This window comes from Chamaea fasciata, unplaced genomic scaffold (assembly GCF_029207755.1).
Source record: "Chamaea fasciata isolate MVZ Bird 193981 ecotype frontalis unplaced genomic scaffold, bChaFas1.0.hap1 SCAF_2, whole genome shotgun sequence".
Lineage (NCBI taxonomy): Eukaryota > Metazoa > Chordata > Aves > Passeriformes > Sylviidae > Chamaea > Chamaea fasciata.
In genome coordinates, this window is record NW_027094087.1 from 4,556,445 (window position 1) to 4,567,908 (window position 11,464).

General features: G+C 44.0%; 1 protein-coding gene across 1 annotated transcript; it reads left to right on the forward strand.

Annotated features, from left to right (window-relative positions):
• Positions 1-1,889: 1,889 nt before the first annotated feature.
• GPA33 (glycoprotein A33) lies at positions 1,890-11,462 on the forward strand. Its single transcript, XM_066208162.1, has 7 exons — positions 1,890-2,046; positions 5,565-5,716; positions 6,597-6,807; positions 7,355-7,513; positions 9,760-9,873; positions 10,296-10,419; positions 10,851-11,462. The coding sequence occupies exons 1-7, from the start codon at positions 1,998-2,000 to the stop codon at positions 10,930-10,932; spliced, it is 891 nt and encodes a 296-aa protein (XP_066064259.1). The 5' UTR covers positions 1,890-1,997; the 3' UTR covers positions 10,933-11,462.
• The last annotated feature ends 2 nt before the right edge of the window (positions 11,463-11,464 follow it).

Below are 11,464 nucleotides of genomic sequence, written 5' to 3' on the forward strand. Positions count from 1 at the left end.
TTGTATTGGAGATCAGAGCTTTCAAAGGACCTAAATGTTGTGGGAGCACATATACCATTGGCATCCAATGAAACCAGATGTTTTTAAGTCACTGAGCTGCTTCTGAAAATCCTATTTGTGAATCTTTAGGATACAAGTGCAGCCAAGGATGGCTGCCATGCCCACTGCAACCCTTCAGATGCAGAGATGGGGAGAGGACCCTGTAGGTTAAAGACTTGTAGAGAGCACTCAGAGCAGGCAGCCTAGCAGCTCCTCCCCGCTGCTGCCCGCAGGTTGTTGGGTTTTGGGATCAAGGCGACCATACAGAGCAGAGGCAAGGATGACAGAAATCTTTGCTATTGACCATTTGCACATGCAAACATAGCAAAAAGAGCTGTAAGTGGTTGGGCATCTGTCATAGGTGGCTAATGTATTCATTCATAGATGAACCTGAACTGAGCACCAACAGGTGCTGTCCTCTTAGGAGGGAAAGGTGGGATCTTGATATTCCTCCTTCTCTTTACTGGCAGGAGTTACAAAGATTTATAGTGTTGACACGCTGCTACCTATGCTTATTCCTCGTTGAATTTCACAGGCAGGCCTTATCAGAGCACGTATTTTTGGCAACACAATGAAGTCACCCTGGTTTTGTACTAAAGCTTTTCATGTCAGTGGCAGTTTTAAATAACATAATAGGTGAGGGACAAGGAAGCTGATATGCAAAGTTTTGGCAGTGTTGCTAGTACCTATGGAAGCTCTTTCAGCTGTGGTGCTAATGCTTGTGAGCGTTAGCAGCTCATGTTAGGGAAAGAAAATCAACCCAGAAACATATAAAATCTCTTTAAATTGCCCACATTAAAGCAGTCTGCTCCTGAGACCCTCAATGAGAGCTGTCAGGGAAAAGTGACAGAATAAAAGTGCCTAAATAACCTTTCCAAAACTAGGCTTAAGTAACTAACAAAATCTACAAATATAGAGCACCTAAAACAAGTATCTTAATATCAGATTTATGTAAGTATCAGGTGCTGAAGCATATGCTCTCCACGATACCTAGGAAACCAGTCTTAGCCAAATCTCCAAAACCATAAATATAATCCATCTCAGTGCAAACTTATTTACTTGTGTTGCATCACAGTGGCCGATAGAGGCAGGGTAAAAATCTCCCCACCAGTGAATCACTTCCACACCAACATGAGATGAGGCAGTCTCTGTGACTACTCACTCTTCCTTATTTCCCTGTCTGCCTGGCTGCACAAAAGGTGAGACCCATCATGTTGTGAAACCACAGATTCTTGGAATGGAAGACAAGTATTAATGCCCAAGAGGTACCATTTAGATTTCTCTCTTATCCCAACTGATTTGGATTACTGATTTTTATGAGACTGAAAGAACTTTCCATCTTTAAGATTGCTGTCTGTCCATCAAATTCAACTGAAATCAGTCAAGTGGGTTTTGAAGTTACTGGGAAGAAGAGAGGAAATACTCATATTCGTGTGAGTATTTAAAGTAAATGGAGTTAGGCCCCTCAGATCCTTAAAACCTGAATGTGGGCTGCTGCCTGCATTGTGAAACACTATAATACTTTAATACTAAATAAACACTTTTAAACTCTGTTCCTTAATAAATATTTGAGAAAAATGAGGTTTATCCTCCCCTAGTTGCCTGCCGTCACATGCATGTCTTCAGCTGCACTGCACACTCCACTCCCAGTCCCACTGCACCCTTCCCTTGCTTCATGCACCTGCGTGTTGGGAGAAATGGGGACAGGCCATTTAATTGTGGGAGAAAGTTCACAACTGGAGGAGGAGTTCACAAGTTTACAGAGAGCAGCGAGTGGTGATGTGGTTTGCCACTGCGTCTGGGAGGGGAGGGGCAGGCTGGGGCAGAAGCGCTTTAAAAGGCATTGAGGAAGCAAACCTCTGATGCCACTGGAAAGCAGCCCTTCAGGGAAAGGCAGTTACCTACCCAGCCTCCTGGAGATTACAAGGAAGAGCACCTTGAGGTGAAACAAAGGAGAGATGAGGGGCACGGCAATGAAAGGACTTGGCCTGTTCATTTTCAGTGCAAGTGAGTACTTAATTTGGTTATGTCCTCAAGGGTTGGGTGGAAGGAAACAGCGCTACAAAGTACAAGGACTCCAGTGCACCTTGTATGTCTCTTTTTTGTTTAGTGAAGGTTCCTTTGTGTTTATGGCCAGACAAGTTGTGTACCAATCTCTGTGCTGGATGTCCAGACACACAGGCATCTCCCAAAACTGTTAGGAGTGGGAAAAAACACTGTTCTTCATGAAGCTGGAAAGTGCTTTTCATAAACAGGGGTGTGGTTGTGTTTTTTTTTTTTTTTTTTTTTTTTTTTTTTTTTTTTTTTTTTTTTTTTGTTTCTGTTAATCCAATATTCACCTCAAGAAGGAACTTTCTCCTCTGGAAGTCTCAGTCTCTTCCTCCACTGCTATTTATCCTGTCTCATCTTCTTATATCAATGTTCCTGCACCTTATTCCAGCATCAGACCAAGCTATGCACATGGGAATTGCTTGGGGTTTTTAACTAAAAATCCTGAAAACATCACTTCAACAATAAGACCCACAAAAAGGAAATTTACAGAGTTTAAAGTAATCAGAAAAAGTGGATGGGCTCCACATGCAACAAATATGACCTGGGTCCTAGTTTGATGATCATTATATAACTTGTGCAATGCCATTGGTATTCACTCTCCTTTTTCATTATTCTCACCTTTCTTGCTGTGCAAATTAAGAATGAGGAACTTCTCAGAGAGAAGTATGTATGTAAAATGAAGCTCTTGTATTGTTGCTTGATCAGAATCTCAGTTTATTTCAGCAAACAAAACCCTCCTGTAATTGTATTAATTACCCTTCAGTCTGTTAACAATAACTCAGTAAGGAATGTGAAAGTAGAAACATCACTTCGATATTCTTCTTCCTTTGTACAAGTACAAATCACTAAGTTAAGCAGAGGGAGATAAAATCTTTCTCAATTTCTTAAAATGTTATAAACATACAAAGTGATAACACACAAAAAAGTAATTCTGGGGCTTAAATCTAGGTGACATTGTCTCTCTAGTAGTATGTAAGCTATTTGTCCTCTCTCCTTTTGTGGAGTTCTTTCAGAATTTGCTTCCTCTCCCTTCAGCCATATTTTTTAATAGATTCTAAGAAAAAAATCCCCCAGCCTCTGAAGATTCAACCACAACTTTTTTAACATGATGACTATAAAGGGAAATGTGAAAAGTGGGGTGGAGGAAATCAGGCTGAATCAATGACATCCCAGAATGAAATTGTGTTGCTTCCCTGAGAGAGGGAAGTTCCTTCTGGGATGCAGGAAGAGATGTGGGTGACAAATGAAGAGCACCAGAAGCAGTGGGACGTGAGGGTGACAGCAACAGATGAATAAGTGCGTTACAGGTTGTGCCTCCCAAGTGTTGGGTTCAGCTGCTCCCCAACTCCGCACCAAACATGTCTGGGAGAAAAGAAAGATCTCATTTATTGTAGGATTTGACTCATCCAATTGGAAGAAGGAAAAGAAGTCTTAAAGATTGGGCAGTTTCTTCTCTGCCTCAGGGGTGTGTTTAGGAACCCCAGACCAGTGGAACCAGTTTCTGAGTGACAGAAAGATCAGGAAATGGGTTTTGCTCCACCTCATAGTACAGACAGTGGTGCTTTTCACCTAAATGCAGGAAAGCATCTCTATCCAGTCACAACAAGCAAGGAGAAAGCTTTCACAGATGTCTCTTATACAGAGGGCATTTGAGAACAGCAGTCAGAAAGAGCCCCGGGGCTGTGCAAACATGGGCCTTACCCTGGGTGCTCCAGAGCAGGGAAAGATCTGGGAGTGGCTGCAATAAATAAAAATACTTTGCCCTGGTTGCCTCCTCATAACTGTCAGCAGTTGTAAATTAAATAATCCCCAAGACAACAGAAGCCACCCCTGCCCTGTCACAGAGGAAGAGGTGAAAACACATCTCACTCATGAACTGTGGGAGTCCACAGAACAACTCGGTCGTGGGGCAGGGCATGCAGAAAGATGGGAACTCAGGCTAAAAATTCCTGTGCCAAGTGCCCCATGGCACTCTGTGTAATTACCTGAATTGTCTCCCCAGGTTCTTAGTGCAGACAACCTACACAACACAACCTTTTGTGTCCTGACCCTATTTCCTAAGGGACACTTGTTCACTGCTAGTCAAGGATCTGGCAGTGCTCAGCTTGCAACTGGCGTTCCCTTACTGACGTAGTGCATGGGGCTGTGCCCTTTTCCTGTCTAGAAAAGTGGGTACTCACAACGAGTTTGCAACTCAAGGTGGAGCCTAGAAATGCACTGCTCTCTTCCTTATACATGACACTTCCTTATAGATCTAACGTGGACAAAGATACGGCAGAATGAGGACCCAGAGTTTGCTAGGTGGCAACTTTTCAGACTAATCCTCTCCAGGGAACAGTAACAGCTTTCAGAAGCGAACCTTCACCACCACATGCAGCATGCCCCTCATGGGGGAAGCCCTCCCCTCCTCTTTCCTCCTTACTGCACCACGTTCTTCTCTGCCATGGGAGCACCTGTGAGCAGCACTTCCTTGCCATTTACAGGTTTCCCTAATGATTTCCACAGATGATGGTGCTGTTAAGAAAGAAGAAACAAAACCAAAGCCTCAAACCAACAAACCCAAACGCAGAACCCACACAAACTGTTAGGAGGAAGCAGGTGTTCTTAACCATGGATTCCTGCAGGCATGAAGGTCACCTATGGCAGGGCAGACATAAATGTCCAGCTCAATTCTGAGAATAACAAAGACCTGCCCACCAGGCAATGGTCAGACATGATGAATTAAGAGCAAGTCAGAGGGAATTCACTGTAAAAGAAACACCTGCCCTGTGCCCTGCGTGCTTCCCCAGGGCACAGAGGGATTTCTGTTTTATTCATATCTCAGCTGTTCCTGTGCTCCAGAGGCAGGAGCTAGAGTTCTTGGAGAAAGGTGATTGCTACCTTACTAATTTGAAAAAAAACCCTAAGAGCTATTCTTCCCTTGTTTCTCTCAATCACTCTTTGCTTCTCTAGGTTTTTCTGTTTTCAGGGATGAAAAACATGAACAGGTTTTGATTCCGTAGCACAAAATGTCACTTTTCTATGGATTTGGATCGAGGCAAGTTATTTGACAGTTTTCCTGATCCTTGAAATTTGACAATATCAGTTTGTTAGTTTAGCCTGAATCCTTAAGACTGCTGATGCACTTGTAGTATCTGTTTATCTGTCTCCCTCTGTACATTCTGAACTGTCAAAGGGTGTCACTCACGCTGAAGGAGGGCTCAGGAAAAAAAATAAAGCATCTTTCTAGACTCCATGGCAATATATGAGTAGGTGAAGAAGAGGGGAGCAAAGAACAGAGAGCAGAGTTTAGCTCTAAGCCATCCTGTGCAGCAGCTTCCCAGAGCCAATGAGCCCCAGCACACATCACCTCTTGCTCAGTGGGGAATGACAGGGAATGAGGGGTTATTGTGGCATGTAAGGAAGCCAATGAGACTACCATGGAATCCAGATGTTGTTATTTTTCCTGAGTGCAGCATTTATTCTCTTCCTAGTCCTGGTTTCTGCTCACGCCCTCACTGTGGAAGTACCTGCGAGGCAAATCAAAGTGGCAAGAGGAAGCAACGCTACCCTGCGCTGTAATTTTCAAACCAACGTGGCTTTTGAAAGTGGAGACCTGATTGTCTGGAGGAAAATCAGCAGCAGGGTAAACTGAGCTGCATAAAGAAACAGATGAGAGGGCATCCAAGAAGGGGAAGGAGGTGGAAGCTGTGGGTGGGAATGGATGTTGGAACAAAAAAAATTTCTCCCAGGCTTTTTTTAATCCCAGAACTGTGCAAATGAAAATGCTGAGTCTAGATGCAATTCATCCCAAATCTATTGCACAACGCTAGGCAAGCCCCCACACCTCTTCCTTCTCTCTCTTGGTCTTACAACTGTTTACTGAGGATATATCACTGTACATACTGTGGGGTTTACATCTATTAAAACATGTGAAACACTCAGATAATTTTTAAAAATATACGCACATATATATAAATATGTATGTCTAATACACATCTTTGATACGGTATAAAAAGATTTAAGTTGATGATAACAGTATATGGAGACATTCTTGAGGTCTCCTACATCCATTTGAAGGTTAAGAAACTTTTAAAGTTCTCTTTGACTTCTTGGGAATTAGTGGAAGGGGAAGCAGCCTTTGGAGATCTCCTTGCAGGAACTGCCAAGGGTTTCTCCTCTGGAGATCCTTGCTGGGAGAGTTTGTGTAACCACAGGGCAATTTGACTGACATGGGTCTCAAGAGAAGTCTCATGCCGTCCTCTCCGCATGGTGAGGAAAGGTGAACAAGCCCCAGCAAAAGAAATCAGTTGTCCCTAATTACAGATAACATGTAAGAAGGGGATTCCAGATGGAAAAAAAGATCCTTTTGAATGTCTATGTTTTTCTTGGCTTTTTCTCAAACTGCTGCAGTTTAAGGTCCTCTTTTCCCAGCTGCTCTCTAAGAGTGGGCTGATTCACAGAGTTACGTGGCAGACTGACACAGAAGAAACCGAGACTGATCCTGTCCCCTCCCTGTCCGCCAGGTGGATATTGTGTCACGGTACTTTGATGGCTTAGTGGTGTACGGGGAGGGCTACGAGCGTCGCATCCAGTTCAGTGGCGATGTGGACAGTGGGGACATCAGCGTCACCATCAATGCCGTGACCATGGAGGACAACGGCACCTACGCCTGCAGCGTCCGCCTCCGGAAAGACTACCCCGCAAAGACCGTGCTCCTGGACCTCTTAGTCCTCGGTGAGGTGACACAGGCAATGCCACGCCCCTGTCAGACACACCTGACCCTTCCTCTAATGTCCACGTTGATTAAACAACAGATTTTCTAACAGCAAAAGAGAAGCTGTCATCCCCAATTCCACCTTTGGTCTTTTCCTACTCCTATGGAAGAATGCTGGGATGCGTAGGGCACTCAACTCCCTCAGACACCCAGCTGTAGAAAACAGCCTTTAGAGTTGTACAGCTCACTTTTCTAATAATCCAGGCATCCTTAGAGGGCTTTCCTCATTCCCCCTGTGGCCTGCCATACTCCAGTTATCAAAGGACAGGTCATCTAATACTATTAGACATATCCCAAAAAGCATCTTGCAATTCCTTCTTGGCTTTCCAGTGCCAAAAAGGGAGAAACAAATTAGAAACAAATTAGAAACAAATTAGATCCAAATTCACTTTAAGTTCCTTTAAGAAGAAGGTGGCATGTGCAAGACCAGCCTCCGCTCGCAAGAATAAAAAGCACTGAAACAAGAAACTGCTTCTGATTAATACAATTCCTTTTTTCTTCCTTCAGTTGCACCATCCAAGCCCGAATGCAACATCCTGGGGACACCACAGTATGGACAGACAATCAATCTGACCTGTGTTTCTCACGAGGGCTCCCCAACACCCAAATACAGCTGGAAAAGCTTCAGTGTGCAAAATGAGCCCCGTGTACTACCATATGCAGAAGGTATGGGAAATCCAAAGACATCAAGGCATTGAGGTCTCTGCAGATGAGAGCTGGGAAGATTTTGAAATGCAAATCCAAAAAACACTCTTAAGGCTTATTCTAGGATGTTGTCTGAACAGGATTTTGAAAAGTTGTCCTTTTGATAGAAGACATGTTCATGAGTAACTTAGCAGGGGGGAAAAGGCTCTTACCTGAAGTAAGAATGGTCAGAAAGACTTTAACTTCAGCTCTCTCCCAGTGAGAAAGCTGGATGGCTCTGGAAGCAGCCAGAAATAATTATTTCTCAATTGCTGGGAGTAAGACGTAACATGAGGAACAGCATTGAGTTTTCTGACCGTCTTTACACCCCAGCTTGCTTGACAACGAGCAGATCTCTTTCTAAACTGAAGGAAACAAAAGCTGGCTCTGGAAGCTTTCTTCCAGAGATGACCCCTCACCTAGACGAAGGAGATATGAGAAAGTTACACCATTCCTGCTTTGAGCATGAAAAAGGCTTCTGGTTCTTTAGGACTGACACACATGCCCTGATACTTTATTTGCTTTCATTTTAAGTCAGAATCTGGAAGGAAAAAGGAGCTGAATTTCCCCACAACAGGACCATGACAGAACTATTTATACAGAAATGAGGGTTTAATACTCTTTTAAGTGTATCAGTGACAGAAGACTCAGATTTATTTCATTAAACAACTTTGGTTTTTTTTCCTGGCCTGTCCAGCTTCGGGAATACTTAAGTGTCTGTGCCTATCCTTCCTGGTTTAAGGGAAGTAAACTAAAGACGATGAGACTCCACAGGATATTCCACACTCACGAGCCGATTCTCGCATAAAATACGCAAAGGACAAAGTATCACCAAGGGCAGGAACTTTATTCATTTCACAGCCACTAAGTGGTGCCAGCGAATCACGCACAGCCCTGAGCACAGCGGGACTTGTCACAGCAGCAGCTTCTGCTGTCACCCTGTCCCTCCCCGGGACAGGAGTCTCTGCTGGCCCATTCCCACCTCATTTCTGCTTTCATGGGAGCACCCACGGCCAAGCAATGTGCCGACTGTCCCCCGGTGCCCCAGGCTGGCTGGGTGCCCTATTGTCACTACAGGCAACTGCTTTCTGTCCTAAGCAAGTCCCACTGCTGCAAAGTGTGCAGAACCCCCTCAGAAGACACTCCGGAGCTGACAGTACCTGACCCACGTTTTTCCCCATTTCACTCACACAATTACTTTTGATTTATTAGGAGGATTTAAATTCCACTTCTAGATTAAGACTTTGACAGCTACAAACGTCACCGCTGCTCCCCACTTCCCCCGCTCCGCAAAAAAAAAGAAAAAAAAAAGAAAAGAAAAAAAAAAGGGAGACAAGTAAATACAAGGAGTATGCAGAGACTAAAAGAAAAAAATGTTAAAATTAAAAATCAAGCAAGCATTTTGTCTGTCATTTCTCAGTTTGCATGCTCTTTTACTATCTGGCACTAGGTGCCAGCAAATCCTAAACATAAAAAAAAAAGTGAGCTCCCAGGGAAACAGGAAAGTCATTAAAAAGTATTCAGTCTTTTGCTTTCAGAGCAGGGATCCGGACCTCTCTCACAAACAAGAAGCATGGACCACACATACCCATATGAGCTGGAGATGTAGCAAACAAACTGACAGAGCTAAGCTTCAGCTTGTGGTTGTGAGCTGTGTGAGGTTGGACAGAAAGCATCAGCATCACTGCAGTTGTGTCACTAGAGTTCTTCTTTGTTTATTTACACAGCCTGTGTGGCTTCTCCCAGACTAGAAAACTTTTCACCCCACTGCTAAATAATTCATATCTGAAATCCTAAAAGCTGCAGGACTGAAGAGCTTTCTCTTGTTTAACAAATTAATTCATCAAGATGGCCAGTCCCGATTTGGGCATCTGACATTTCCTAAAATCCAATCCAACCCCCCCTGCCGCCCAAAAAAAAAAAAAAAAAAAGCTTTCTGTAAGCACAGACACTTCTCACCCTCCACCTACAATTTTCTTTCTAAAAGGAATGTTCAAATACCACATGTTCCCTGTAATCAAAACAGCACACTTCTGTTTATCCTCCCACAAATCACTCTAAAACCAGGGATGAGCATAGCAGCTCCCGAGCAAGACAGAGCAATCCATCAGCTTTAATAACCTCTCATCACTCCAACCATCCTGGGCTGGAACTGGAGGGCTGCTGTTGCCACTTCCTTCCCTGCTTTAATTCTTTTCTTTTTTGGCCTGATTTGTGTTTCACAACAGGGCAACAAGTAACTCTGAAGAACATCTCAGCAGACACCTCTGGCTTTTACATCTGCACTTCAACAAATGACGTGGGAACGGACTTCTGCAACATGACAGTCAGCGTTGTGCCACGTAAGAGATGGGGCTGCCTCGGGGAAGTACCAGAGAGAATATCTGAGCTCAAAGCATTAAAGGAGGGGAATGTTATCATCTGGTTTCCTGCACACCTTTAAGAGAGACCCTTTCCTCTGGTTTACAGGCTGGTAGAGCACTCACCGACCCATTGGGTTAGTTAAAAATGACAAAAAATCTCTGTAGAGTCAGAGAGCACTGAATTGGTGGTATCTGGAACTATAGACAAAGAAGAGCAGTTGTTCAGATCCAGGGGCTCCCCCCTGTCAGTAGCTAACTGCTCCTGTACTACCCAGTACAGAATTATTTCCAACAAATGTGGCTTCCACTCAGTCTGGAGCTGGTGGGGGGGTGTGAAGAGCAGTGATTGTGCTGATCCCCTTTGACATCATTCCTGTGCTAACTCCTCCCTTCCCATGCAGCATCCATGAACATAGCTCTGTATGCTGGCATCATTGGGGGAGTTGTTGTTGCCATTGTGGTGATTGGGATCATTTCCTATTGCTGCTGCTGCCGGGACAGCAAGGAAACTGACTACGAGATGACGTGAGTACCTCTCCCTACAGCAGTGAATGGAAAAGATGAGGGGCTCTCCTTTTCCTTCCAGCATCAACAGATGGAGTGGAAAGCTGGGGAGAAAAGAAATTTGGGAAAGTATGTATTGCCTTCTCCTTTCAGTGTCCACCCCATTGGCTCCCATCTCTCCTCATGGGACATGTCCAGGTGCCACAGACACCTTTGCATCGCAGTAGAACCAAATTATTCAAACCTTAGACGTGAATTAGCACAGATGCTATGAAAAACCCCAAGTAGCTCCCACACCTCTTGCATCAGCAGCAAGACTGAATTTGTGGAGTTCAGTTGGGTACAGTTCTAGAACAGCTTGGAGCACTTTAAAAGTATCCTAACACAAAATCTCTTCAGTGAGGTTTCTGGCTGGTTTGGCTTACCATCTCTACTTCTGAACAATGTTTTAGGGCGCAAGAAGACAGAAATGAACCCTCCAGGCAGATGCCAACAAGGCATGAGAGCATAGGGGAGGATGTGGAGAATGCATGAATGAAGAAGCCACTGCCATCTCCAGGATCTGCTGAGGCACAGACATCACTGTAGAAAAGAAATCAATCCCTCTTTCTTACTGCAAGAAGTTGAATTATAAAATGAAAGGCAAAGGCTCTGCCTTCAAGTTTTGGGAGAGAACATTCTTGCTTCCCTGGAAAGAAGTGCTTGATGGACAGTGAGCACTAACACACAATGTCGTAGCAGAAAGATGCACGTGGAGTCATCCAAAAATAACCAGTCTTCCAGACTTCCAACTTTCTGAAAAAAGAAACCAGTCAGGTCTATTTGGAGAGCAGAGGAACGGAGCTGCTGATGTATCCCCAGATGCACAAAAGCTTTCAAGGTCACCAACTGCATTTCATCAAGGAAGGGTGGTCTTGTTTACTGAGTCATGCAAATGTCACAGCTTTCACCATTGTCCAACACAAACTTTTTTTTTTTTTAATGGAGGTTGAAGCAAGATGATTTTTAAAGACATTTTATTAAATGTGTTCTTTGTATATATTATATACGCACATATGAATAAAGA

Excerpts from the sequence above, each read along its gene's own strand:
- GPA33 (XM_066208162.1), top strand. The coding sequence starts at position 1,998 with ATGAGGGGCACGGCAATGAAAGGACTTGGCCTGTTCATTTTCAGTGCA. Across the intron at positions 6,808-7,354 it reads CCTGGACCTCTTAGTCCTCG|TTGCACCATCCAAGCCCGAA; the intron begins GTGAGGTGACAC and ends TTCTTCCTTCAG. Across the intron at positions 10,420-10,850 it reads GAAACTGACTACGAGATGAC|GGCGCAAGAAGACAGAAATG; the intron begins GTGAGTACCTCT and ends ACAATGTTTTAG.